Source organism: Lepidochelys kempii, chromosome 13 (assembly GCF_965140265.1).
Source record: "Lepidochelys kempii isolate rLepKem1 chromosome 13, rLepKem1.hap2, whole genome shotgun sequence".
Lineage (NCBI taxonomy): Eukaryota > Metazoa > Chordata > Testudines > Cheloniidae > Lepidochelys > Lepidochelys kempii.
Genome location: NC_133268.1, coordinates 31,936,270 through 31,949,707, shown reverse-complemented (window position 1 = coordinate 31,949,707; position 13,438 = coordinate 31,936,270). Strand labels below are relative to the sequence as shown.

The 13,438-nt window shown below is 41.5% G+C and overlaps 1 protein-coding gene across 3 annotated transcripts in view; it reads left to right on the top strand.

Annotated features, from left to right (window-relative positions):
• Positions 1 to 12,650, top strand: part of ERGIC3 (ERGIC and golgi 3) — a 56,929-nt gene extending 44,279 nt beyond the window's left edge. For all 3 annotated transcript variants that reach the window (XM_073310056.1, XM_073310055.1, XM_073310057.1), the window contains 4 exons: positions 1,767 to 1,831; positions 9,258 to 9,394; positions 10,689 to 10,744; positions 11,606 to 12,650. In XM_073310056.1, coding sequence (XP_073166157.1) covers positions 1,767 to 1,831; positions 9,258 to 9,394; positions 10,689 to 10,744; positions 11,606 to 11,685 — 338 coding nt within the window. In that variant the 3' untranslated portion in view covers positions 11,686 to 12,650. The remainder of the gene's footprint in view (positions 1 to 1,766; positions 1,832 to 9,257; positions 9,395 to 10,688; positions 10,745 to 11,605) is intronic.
• The last annotated feature ends 788 nt before the right edge of the window (positions 12,651 to 13,438 follow it).

Genomic DNA, 13,438 nt, shown 5'->3' with positions numbered 1-13,438 from the left:
GTAGATCTGGTGCAGTGAGTAGCTTTAGTAATTATTGCTATTATTTTTGATAAATGAAAGTTCTTCTCCTTCAGAGAAACACCCGAACAATTGTCTTCTTTCAAAATGACTGCCATCTCCCATTGTTCTCAATGGGCCTGAGGTTGTAGACTGACTTCATTTAAGATGCCTTCTTTCAAACTGGCCAGCACCTTTCATTGCTTCCAAAGTGAAACTAACAACAAAAGTAAACAGCTCTTAGGCCTTGTCTGCGCAGGAGAGTTATCCAAGTTACACCATTATAGTTCTACTAGTATAACTCCTCATTTGGACACTTGTATTCCGCCATAAAGGATACCTTTTTGATTTAGCATAAACCCCTTCCTGTGCAACATAAACTAACCTGAAAAAAGACACTTGTATACCAGAATCAGAGACTGCACACAGCAGTTATACCTGTAAAGAGTATCAGTTTAAATTCTCATCTTGAATTATTCAAAAAATATTTCTGGTATAAACAAGGCCTCAGATGGCTGCCTGTGTGTCAATATGTGAAACGGAACACTCAGCCACATTGAGCTGTAGGCAGATAAATTCCTTTCTTAAAATGGCTACCTGAGGGCAGTGTGTAGCTTCAGTCTATTGAGAACAATGGGAAATGGCAGCCATTTTGAAAGAGGGTAGTTCGTCGTGGAATTCTCTCCAATAGAACATTATTAGTCAGCCCCTGCTGAAGGAGAAATTCTCAGTTACAATCCACCATGAGCCACAGGTAGCTTGATGGGGCATGTGACTGAAAGCTGTGGGGAGGACCAGAAGAGCCCCCTCCTCTTTCCATCTTCCTTGCAGAGTAGCTGCCTTCTGTCCTCCTGATGCCTGAGAACTTTGCCATTCACTCTCTGAGACGAAGCATGGAAAGTTTTAGCTCCAAAGGTGAATTTTCTAAACTATCTCTGGCCTCCCTCAAAGGGGAAGGTCCCTTGAGAATCCCTCTGTGGCAAAAGACCACAATCTATGGCCTGGTGGTAGGGATTTATTTATATTGTATTTCAAGCACTAATCCTTTGCTCTAGGTGCCTTTGACCAAAATTAAAAGATGCCCTGTACACATTTTAAAAAAAACATGTGCAATAGTCCATTCACCCTTTAGAGATTCATCTTATCTCACCATCGCCTCAGGGAGATCTATTCCCTTCCCTCTATCTAACCCTCACCCTAAATGCCTAGGGAAAAGAGTGAGCAGGGTATCCAGGAGGGTAGCAGATCTGTGCTGTTGCAAACCAAGTTCCAAGGCCAGTAAGTATCCTCTGTGGAAAATGCCCTCCCAACAGGCCCATCTGTCTAAACTAAAGGGCCTCTAAATTAAGCCGTGATGGCATGGGGAGAGAGGTCTCCTCTCAGGTAGACAAGTTCCTAACTATTTAGAGAAGATCAGCGTATTTTAACTTAGATGCAGGTTTCTACTACCATCCTCGACTATAGCTATTCTGTGTGGCATGGCCATGGAGCATTGCTCTACAGCATGGTTTGGCAGTGTTTTTTTGTGTCTATTTTGTGTGGTGTGGTTATTCCACATTATGTATACTATGATTAGTCAGCATTCTCCCAGCCTGTAACACATCTAGGTAGTTCATAATGATGTGGCTGTCTTCTGCTGTCTGTAGTGGCTGTAGAAAATATCTGCATTAGCATTTAAAGATTTATTAATAAGAGTCAGTGAAGTTCAGAATGGGCACATCTCTGTCTTTTTTGGTTATTCACTATGACTCTTTGTCTTCTGCTGCTAGCTTCCATGATGTTTCAGTACTTCGTCAAAGTGGTCCCTACAGTCTATATGAAAGTCGATGGTGAGGTAAGCACCAATTTTCTTCTATGTACATACACTGTGGACACTGGTCTCTTTCTGCAGGCCCAACCACAGAAACACTCCTATATTTATATGCTTCTGTGCTTTATTAATTTTCTTTTAAGGCATCTCTTATCTTTGAATGTGTAAAGCCTTCTCAAACTGTGATTGGTGGAGCGCTTGCTGGAGGGCACTTGTTTGCTCTTCCTTCTAACTATCCATTTATGTCCCACTCATCAATGGGGTATCTGCTTCCAGCTGCTTCTGTGGGTCTCCAGGCATCCTGGCTAAAAAGCTTGGATGCCCAAAAAAGCAGCTGGGAACAAGAAGGAGCTAGCCTAATCATTTCCATTATGTGGGGCGGCTGCTGCTACATAAAGGGAGGAGAGTGCGGGCATGGAAATGGGAGCTGCCCCCATGCTCCAGCTCCACCAGCAGGACTAGAGGTGCCAATGGCACTGAGCCATGAGTTGTAGCAGAATGACTGGAATGGGGAGTGGGAGGGGAGGGGAACCTGGCACCATGTCCAGTGGAAAAGAAGATGACTTTGCAGGAAAATAGGTTCAGATAGAGAGGTCTGAGCAGCGAGACAGCATATGTAAGGGAGAACGGGACCAAGTGGCAGAGAATCATGTGAGGGAATAGGGGGAGAGAAAGGAGCAGGACACACAGGAGTGGGAGATGGAGTGATGAGCAGGAGGAGACAGTAGGAGTCACTCTTTTAAAGAAGGAACACAGTTAAAATGACCTGTATAATTTGCTGTCATCATATTTCCATGTAAGTGATTACATATTAGCTTTCATACACTACTCAGACAGATATTATTGCAGTAGTGTGTAAGTGCCACAAGAATATTCTGCAATAATGAATGGGATTGAGTTGGGGAGGGAGGGGAGGGAATCCATGAGATGAGGCCTGTTGAGTGAGATGTGATCCTCCTCCCTGTGAAAAGACTTTAAGAACCCTTGGCATACCTCTAAAGCACTCCATAGCCAGGTTACAAGGGAACCAAGTAAAATGCAATGTATTTTCACAGAAATTAAAGCTTACTGCAGAGGGGGTCATTTAAAGGCTGCAGACCTTGTCAGGCCTCAAGTGGCTTCTCTGGACACAGCCCTCTGCCCTTTAAAAGCAGTAGACCTTGCCAGATGCCAAACTGTGTACTGTGATTGTGGCAGGGAGTCCCAGATGTTTGTGGCCTGATTCTTAATTTAGATGTCTCCCTTACTCCAGGGCCTGCGGCACTTTATTCAACAGGCCATTCTTCTCTGGTTGAATAAGCCTAATCTTGCTTTCCTGTCACTTTTGTTAAAGCAGGCCCCACCATCAACTTCTTCTTTCAGTGTTACACGCCTTCCTTCCAGCTCCACTTGTGTTCACGGGAGAAATGAAATGGCAGGGCCAAGGATTTGGAATTAGGGGGCAAGGAAGTCATGCAGAGAGTCAAGCCCAGGTCACATGACTGATCAGAAATGAAGTTCATATGGTAACTGCATCATTTGTTTTCACAACATCATCTAAAAAAATGGTGCAACTTCACCTGGATACCCTGTGCAGTGCTGGTCACCCCATCTCACACAGAGTATTGCACCGTTAGATAAGAATTATTTGGAGCCCGGAAAAACTCATCCTATGAAGAGAGATTGGAAAGAATGTTTCCCTGAGAAAGACGATATATAATAGGGGACAAGATACATGGTCTAGGAAAGTTGGCTCAGGAGCTTCTGTTCCCCATGACTGGTAACACAAGAACAAAGGGACATTCAATGAAATTTAAAAATGGGAAATTCAGAACTGATAAAAGGGAATAGATTTTCACACAATGAGTAATTAGACTGAGGAACACATTGCACAGGAAGTTGTTGAGGCCAAGAACGTGGCAAGATTCATAAAGGGATTATGTCTACGTTTATGCAGATAACAAGAATATCCAGAGTTAGAATAGTTAATGCTAACAAAAAGTTTGGAAGAGATACTGATGTTATGGGATTCACCCAGGCCAGTAAGGGCTTTGGTCATAGTCTGCCCTGTATCCTGGGCTATCTTGTGGCTGTGAAGCTTTGGTCCAGAGCTCCGACCCAAACAGCCTGCCAGCAGTCCACAAAGCTCATCATGGCTTTGTCCACCCTGGTTACTCCTTGCAGGCTGACCTTGGCTGACCTTAATACCTTTCCAGCCCTGAATTTGCCCCCAAATAATCCTCCAGCAGAGTCCAGTCCACGGGATCCTCACGGAGATAGTAGTAGGTTTGCTGCCTTTACAGAGACAGTCAAACTTCAAGCTGTCAACTTTCTACAAGCACACACTTACACAGCATTGATGATTTATAATAAAAGCAAAATAAGTTTATTAACAGAAGAAACTGGATTAAGTGATACCAAGTAAAGGATAATGGTAGAGATGGTTACAAGCAAATAAAAGTGAAAACAGACATCTAAAAGTCTAAAATTGACTCTAGCAAGTCTTTGTTCAAGATGTTTTTTTTCTCCCCTGGTCTTCTTTCCAACTTTTACTGGCCAGCAAGGCCAGGACCCATCACAGAGATCAGATAGCTGGTTTCTTTGTCTCGTAAGGTGAAGGAACAAGATGGAGTCTCTCTCTGTTCCGTGTATCTCCAGTGAGACTGTCTTTATCTTACAAGTCAGGAAGGTCTCCTGGGGATTCAGTCTCCTGTGTCTGTCTGAGACACAGGAGCCATGTTAGTTCTGTCTCTCTAAAGTTCAGAATCAGGATAATCCCCGCTGGTTTAGCTTGATGGCTTTGTTTGCAGCTAATGTGTAAATTGAGGTAAACCCATATTTCTGTGTCTAGGACAGACCTATCCATCACCTGTACCTAGGCTAGGCTGTCTTTTCTTAAACAAATTTTTGTAACATCATACAGAGGGAATTCAGAACTTCATAGCGTTAACACATCTATTTTACAATTATATTAATAACAAGTATGTTAAATTCAAAGAACAACAAACCAATCCCAAAAGCAAAATGATTGAAAGGTTACTGCTTCAAAGGTAGAACAATGAACACAAAGATGTAAATATGAAGAGCAATTCAGAAAACTTCCACTCCAAACTAAGAGGAGATATCTTCAGTAGGACTGTAACTTAACTGCAGTTAACTCATGCGATTAACTCAAAATTATCACGATTTTAAAAAATTAATCGCAATTAATTGCAGTTTTAATTGCACTGTTAAACAATAGAATACCAACTGAAATTTACTAAATATTAATATTAAATGTTTTTTACATTTTCAAATATATTGACTTCAGTTATAACACAGAATACAAAATGTACAGTGCTCACTTCATATTATTTTTAATTACAGATATTTGCACTGTAAAAATGATAAATAGTATTTTTCAGTTCACCTCATACAAGTACTGTAGTTCAATCTCTTTATCGTGAAAGTGCAACTTACAAATGTTGATTTTTTTTTTGTTACATATCTGCACTCAAACAAAACACTATAAAATTTTAGAGCCTACAAGTCCATTCGGTCCTAGTTCTTGTTCAGCCAATCTGTAAGAGAAACAAATTTGTTTACATACATGGGAGATACTGCTGCATACAGTCATGTGAAAGTGAGAACAGGTGATCACATGGCACTTTTGTAGCTGGCATTGCAAGGTATTTATGTGCCAGATATACTAAACATTCATATGTCCCTTCATGTTTTGGCCACCATTCCAGAGGACATGCTTCTATGCTGATGATGCTTGTTAAAAAATAATGCATTAATTAAAGTTGTGACTGAACTCCTTGGAGGAGAATTATATGTCTCTTGCTCTGTTTTACCCACATTCTGCCATATATTTCAAGTTATAGCAATCTCGGTTGATAACCCTCCTTTTCTTTTTGCGAATACAGACTAACACGGCTGTTACTCTGAAACCTGCCATTATATGTTGTTCGTTTTAAGAACACTTTCACTGCAGATTTGACAAAATGCAAAGAAGGTACCAATGTGAAATTTCTAACGATAGCTACAGCTCTCAAGCCAAGGTTTAACAATCTGAAGTGTCTTCCAAAATCTGAGGGGGACAAGGTGTGGAGCATGCTTTCAGAAGTCTTAAAAGAGCAACACTCTGATGCAGAAACAACAGAACCTAAACCACCAAAAAAGAAAATCAGCCTTCTGCTGGTGGCATCTGAGTCAGATGACAAAAATGAACATACGTTGGTCTGCACTGCTTTGGATCATTATTGAGCAGAACCTGTCATGAGCATGACATCCTCTGGAATGTGAAGGGACATATGAATCCTTAGCTCATCTGGCACATAAATATCTTGCAATGCCAGCTACAACCGTGCCATGGAAACACCCGTTCTCACGTTCAGGTGACATTTTGCAGAGTAGCAGCCATGTTAGTCTGTATCCACAAAAAGAACAGGAGTACTTGTGGCACTCATGAAAGCTTATGCTCAGATAAATTTGTTAGTCTCTGAGGTGCCACAAGTACTCCTGTTCTTTTTTCAGGTGACATTATAAACAAGAAGCATGCAGCATTATCTCCTGCAAATGTAAACAAACTCGTTTGTCTGAGCAATTGCTAAACAAGAAGTAGGACTAGCAGGCTCTAAAGTTTTACATTGTTTTATTTTTGAATGCAGTTTTTTTTTGTACATAATTCTACATTTGTAAATTCAATTTTCATGATAAAGAGATTGCACTTCAATACTTGTACTAGGTGAATTGAAAAATACTGTTTGTTTTTTTTACAGTGCAAATATAATAAAAAATAAACAAAGTGAACACTGTTAGATTGAAGAGCCCTGTGCTATCAGAACTCTGCCTGTTTAGGTAGTTATAGGCCCATGATCAAGCCCCTTCTAACTTTACCCTTTATAAGCTAAATTTTGTATTCTGTGTTGTAATTGAAATCAATATATTTGAAAATGTAGAAACCAGTCAAAAATATTTCAATAAATGATATTCTGTTATTGTTTAACAGTGCGATTAATTTCACAATTTAATTTTTTTAATCGCGCAATTAGCCCTAATCTTCAGAGAACCAGAATTAGCAGGTGAGTAATTATCTCTTATCTAAAAATACCATACTCACTGCTGCTCAAAGGCACCATGCCTACAGAGCTCTACACGATCAGGAGCTAAGCCATCCGTGAGAGGGCTCCTCTGCTAGGATAAATAAATGTAAGGATCATAGATGTTTGAGCTTATGCTCAAATAAATTTGTTAGTCTCTAAGGTGCCACAAGTCCTCCTTTACTTTTTGCGGATACAGACTAACACGGCTGCTACTCTGAAATCTGCTAGGATAGAGTCAGTTGCCCTGATTCTGATTGATCATCTGAGGCCAGATTCTTAGTTTCAGTGGATAAAAAAGACAGACAATTCTAGAACCATAGGTGTAGAAGGGACCGCAAGGGTCATCTAGTCTAATCCCCGCCAAGATGCAGGATTTGTTATGTCTAAACCATCCAAGAAACATGCTCTCCAGCCTCCTTTTGAAAACCTCCAGTGAAGGAGCTTCCACAACCTCCAAGTCTGTTCCATTGTCCTACTGTTATTACAGTTAGGAAGTTTTTCCTGAGACTTAATCTAAATCTGCAGTGCTATAGTTTGAACCATTGCCTTTCATCTTGCCCTCTGTGGCAAGAAAGAACAATTTTTCCCCTTTTTTATGTCAGCCTTTCAAGTATTTGAAGACCGCTATCATGTCTCCCCATAATCTTCTCTTTTCCAAACTAAACATACCCAGTTCCTTCAGCTTTTGCTCGTATTGCTTGCATTCCATCCCTTTGATCATCTTTGTCACTCATCTGTGGATCCTTTCCAGTTTTTCTACGTCCTTTCTATACAGGACACAGTATCCTGCAATGCCTAATCAGCACTGAGTAGAGCAATACTATCTCCTCCCATGACTTCCGTGCTATGCCTCTGTTAATTCAACCCAAAATTGCATTTGCTTCTTTTGCAACAGCATCACATTGCTGACTCATCAGTGTGGTCTCTTCTCAGCACCATGAGCAGAAGTCTGGCATCTTGTTCAGCAAGTTGATGTTCTCAACTGGAAGTTCCAGAGACCACTCATCATAAGGATCAATCTCAGATCCACTCAGGCTGTCTGTAGTCCTGTTCTCTTCTGACCAGGTGTCTTGTAGGACATAGCCCACTCCCACATCCGTAGGCTTCCTGACACAGGAGGTGCCACCTCTTGCCTGGTTATGTAAAAATACAGTGGTTTGAATGTCTGTATGACTCAGGCTCAATTCCTGGGATACCAGGTCTCCAAAGGTCCCTCAAGCATACAGGGCTGTTCCCATCTTGTGCAGCTGTTTCTGGAGAGTCCAAGTCCCCTGGTGAGGATTCCTCTGCATGAACTCCCTAGTCAGGTCGGACACATCTATGATCCTTACAGTTTGAGTGGGAGAGACTTGGAAATCTCTTTCAATGTCACCTTGACACTGAACTGCCACCAAGCCAGAGAGAGAGTTCATTTCCCAGATGTGATGCAAGAGTCCCTGGGAGGCTTGCTTCTGCTGGGATCTCAGCATCCACTATGATGATGTCGGTAGTGCCATAGGTACTATGAATACAGGTGCAGCCATGAAACCAAGTAATCAAAGCATGGTCCCAGCTGTTTCTTGCTGGCTGTCATATATTCTTTCCGCCAGACTAGCAATATCTTGTATCTTGTCATGGTGCGGATAAGCTTTGAGTTGAGCTGCATTGAGCAGGGCTCCTACATGACCCTGGTGTCTGCTGGGGAGAAGCTGGGAATTGGGTAGTTTATCATGAACGCTGGTGAATCCAGCACCCTGATGGTGAACACGAATTGATCTTTCAGTTGCTTCCAGTGACCTGTCATTGATCAGTCAATCGTCCAAGTCGGGGAACATGTGCACTCCCAGCCTGTACTGGTACCATCAAGCCTTTCATGAAAACACAAAGATCTGGACTGCAGAACCAAGGTTCCTCCGCAGCCTCCGAATGCTGGAGGAACTATCAGTCAGGGAGGCAAAAGGTCACCAGAATAAAAATTCCAAAGACTGGAAGGCAGGGAGGAGCGTTAGGGGAGGTTTTAGAAGTGTTGGAACAGTGGCTGCAGGCAGCTCTCAAGAAGGAACTGTCTGGAAGGTTCCAAAGATAATGTGGGGGGTGGGGAGGACTTGTGCTCCTACCCATTATCACCACCGTTAGAGACCAAAAATCGTTCAGAGCTTGGGGACTTGTGCATGGCTCATTCTCACTCCTGGCTCTCAGTTCTCTAGAATCCTGCAGGATGTCGTCTTTAGTGAAGATAGGGTTAGGTCTGGGAGTGCCCATCCTAACATGCTCTAGGGGTACGGTGGCCTTCAGCAGAGGCTCCAAAGTGCAGTCTACGCCACTTAGTCTTTTAGTTACTTTATTAATGAAACAATATTTCCCATATTTATTTCATATTCAATATTTCCCATATTTCCTGCTAGGTGGTGAGGACTAACCAGTTTTCAGTTACCCGGCATGAGAAAATCGCCAACGGGCTAATAGGCGATCAGGGCCTCCCTGGTGTATTTGTGCTCTATGAGCTTTCTCCCATGATGGTGAAACTGACAGAGAAACACAGGTAAGGGGGTGTTTCTGTTCACTTCATTCATCCTGCTTGGAAGATGTCGGTGAGGCCAGTTCTTATATAACCTGAACCTCTCCAGATTTACCGAGGTTTTATAATATGGCCTGTAGTGACAGTAACACACAATGTGTGAAATCTGTGTTTTGTGATGTTTTCAGTGGTTTTTCCATGTATTTTATTGTAGGTAGCTATATTGGGGATGGCACACATAGTGACACAGTGAAACACCAAGTATTCCTAACCAGTATTCAACAAATAAAACACAGTCAGAGGGTACAAAAGTGTATTGTTTAATGTAGCCAGGCTTTTAAATCAGTGTTCTGATGAAAGGAGAATTCACAGCATTTCTGTGACAATGGAAAGGTACTGATGGATGGATGATGGAGGGATTAAAGTTGTCATCAAATAAACTTTTTGGCAAGACCCCCAGCAATTATTTCCTTTGTGTTAAGAATATTAACAAATGTGCTCACAGAATACAGCACGTTGCACTGTATGTTACCAGTTTTGGTAAGTGAGCTTTTGTGGTGCTGTTTCACAGCAGAGTCCCATTTATCTTTGTGCAATGGTGGAAGTACAGCAGAAAAGAGTAAAGACGTTAATATTGGGGGGGGGGGATTAATGTCAGACACAATCACATTAATGCTACATGAAGATTGTGAAGTTAAGCAAATAGAATTCAGCAAACTGAAAAGCTGAGGTTCCTATTTCAGCTGCATTGCGCACACAAGATGTAGTAGTTTCTGTTCCTATTTCTCTTATGTCGTACATTAATTACATGTATTACTCTTTGTTAAATATATACCCTTAAACAAGCAGACTGTGCAATGTGGCTCAGTTCATGTTACTTAACTTAGTGATATCCTAACTTTTCCACGGTTCTCCATCTTAATCACATATTAACATGGGGTTTTTGTTTGGTTGGTTGGTTTGGTTTCGTGGTTTTGCATTGTCAGTGCAGATAGGCATTGATGGTAAATTATTGGGATGAAAAATTCTGTATATTTTATTTCATAAAGTGAGTATATCACTTCATGAATAGTGCCATTGATATCAGTGGGCCTATTTGCAAAGTACGGCACCACTCAGCCTGAATGATGGTGGCAGACTCTGACCAGTAGCTGGACAGATTGAATTTTGGGATTTAATTTTCCTACACCTTCAAACTCTTCCTTTTTGTTTGTTTAAGCTCTATAATTATAACTTGCAAGCGATCTGTCTAGGTATCCATCTGTCATCGTGGCGCCTGAGCTCATGGAGATTATTCAACCTGTTTTCTTCTCTCTAGGCCCTTTACACACTTCCTCACGGGAGTCTGTGCCATTGTTGGAGGAGTATTTACAGGTATCAGAGTTTTTAGTTTCATTTTTTCCTAAAATGTGCAGGCTTTTCACCCTGCTCATACTAGGACTGAAATATGGATTGAAGCTCCTTTGGGCAGAGATTAGGGCTTTCTTTGCCGTCCCTGAGGTGCCACACATCCTTTAGAGCTATAAATAATCATTAGAATGAAAGTTCATTTATTTATCCAGTTCACAATAGAAGTATAAATACAATAATGTCTAATTTCAGCATAAGTGGCAGTATGAAAAGAAGCTAACTTTACACTAAATTTCCATTTGAAACAGTAACAAAGTTGAGGAAATATTACAGACTCTCTGTTGTTACTATACATCTGAGTCATATTTGTCTAGAAAATGTGTCTGACCAGGGAAAAGCTTTCCAGAAGCAATTCTTTTTGGCAAATGGATCTGAGTCTTTTTCTGAGCAGGGTGTTTGGGGTTTTCAGGATATACAGATAGGTTTGGAAATAAATATGCACAATGAAACACATAGGGGTAGGGGCCCATCTGTCGAAGAGAGAGGTCTTGTCCTTTTGCTTTGGAATCCTGGCCCCTTAAGTTCTGTGAGAATGGGGTTTAATCTCTTGTATTTTGGGTACCATTCTGTTCTTCAGTGTATGCATCAGCTGCCTTGGTGAGAATCATCTTTGTCCTGAGAAGCATAATCACATCTGTGTCTCATCTCCATCGGAGGAGATCAGGGTCTCCACAATCTCCCAGGGAGCTGCGAGGGTTGTTCTCTGTGCTTAGAGCTGGAACTTTGCCCCTGGGGGAATGGTTCTGTGTTTGTCCAATGTGATAAAGCATTTTCTTCTCTGTTTTGTGGAATGTCTGGGTTGATCCTTCTCTTTTCTTCTTTCAGTGGCAGGACTCATTGATTCCTTGATCTATCACTCTGCTCGTGTCATTCAGAAGAAAATAGAGCTTGGGAAGACGACGTAGATACGAAATTGCTGCAGCCCATGAAGAATGCAGAGAAGAACTAAACAAATCCTTCAAGACACAAGTGACCCCCTGAGTGCGCAAAGAGAAGATACCTGGGATTACCAGACAGCCCCACCCCTCCTTCCATCACTGTCTCTTGTTCGGCATTGATTTATGGATAGGACAGCTCAATCCTTGTTCCTGTGAGGATTTTTCATTAGCCATCTTGTCAGGCTGTGCAGACCCTCCTATGGGCAGCCTTTCATGCCCATCACTGTTGAATTGCCCCTGAGGCTGTTGCAGGAGGAGCAGCATCCTGTCATGACATGCTGAGTGGATTAAAGTTGCCATCAAATAAACTTTCTGGCAACGCCACCCAGCAGTTATTTCCTTTATGTTCAGAATATTTACAGATGTGCTCACAGGATACAGCTTCAGACATCTGTCAAAATGTGCTGGCCCCTCCTGCCTTGCCCTGCAGAATCTCTCAGGCAATAAGGTGCAAGACCTAGCACATCAGACATGGTTACAAGACGATAAATCTCTGCCTAGGGCACCTCAAAACTCCAGCAGTAGGGATGCTCAAAACTTCTCTTTCAATGCAAGATAAGTGATCTGTGCTAGTAAGAAACCAATCTTGGCTGTTTTTAAAAATGTTTTGTCAGCTTTTTAAATTGAATCGTATTTTCACTCCCCACATCCTTAACTTTTGTAATAAAATATACCATCTGTGGATTTCAGTAAAGCATTTGGTAGAAAGAAAAGGAGTACTTGTGGCACCTTAGAGACTAACAAATTTATTTGAGCATAAGCTTTTGTAAGCTACAGCTCACTTCATCATTTGTGAGTCTCTAAGGTGCCCCAAGAACTCCTTTTCTTTTTGCGAATACAGACTAACACGGCTGCTACTCTGAAACCTGTCATTTGGTAGAGTGACTCAATGTAACTCAACTAATTTATTAAAATTGGTTAATTAACTTTGATCCCATACTCTTACGTGAATTGAAAACTGTCTGAAGGACCACAAAGGTAATGATGAATGGCAAAGTATGCAGGCAGGATGGCGTGGTTGGATCTGTTTTTATCATTTACGTTAGTGATTGGCCAAACTGCATGTTAACAAAGCTAGCAGATGATATTAAATTGAGAACAATTCCAAAGCAATATAAAAATAGGAATCCAGGCCTGAGTCTGGACAAACTGGAATTATAACAGTGTACATCAAGATGGAGTAATGTTTGCGAGCGCATACAAGTGTAAAATTTAGTGTAAAATACATTACAGGAATGGTGCAATTATCCCCAAACCAAACGTTGTCAGCCCAAGAAATTCTGAGTTAAAAGAAGTTAAAAGAAGCCCAGGTTTGTTCAAGGTATGGAAATGCACCATTAAGGCACCTTGGCCCCAATGTGAGGGCACCCTTAATTCAGGCATTTCCTAACTTTTGAGGGCTTGACTTGGTCACCTTAATGTTCATGTATTGTAGGGGTTTTTAATGTAATTTTCTACAGTATAAAAAAACAAACAAAAATGCCATATTATGGAACAAAATGACTTCCCCCATACTTGATCAGCAGGGTTAGTACCTTTACATCCACAGCACAGAGTAACTTATAGCAGCAGTAGTAGGTTGTCATCCTCTGTGGTCCAGCCATTAGAAGGCAATGAGAGACTGACAGCAGAGGAATCCTGACATTCAGGAATCCTCGGTACTATTCCAGTTTCTAAGGAGCTTGCTTTCTTCTACCCCATCCCCTCCAGCCTGTTCTTG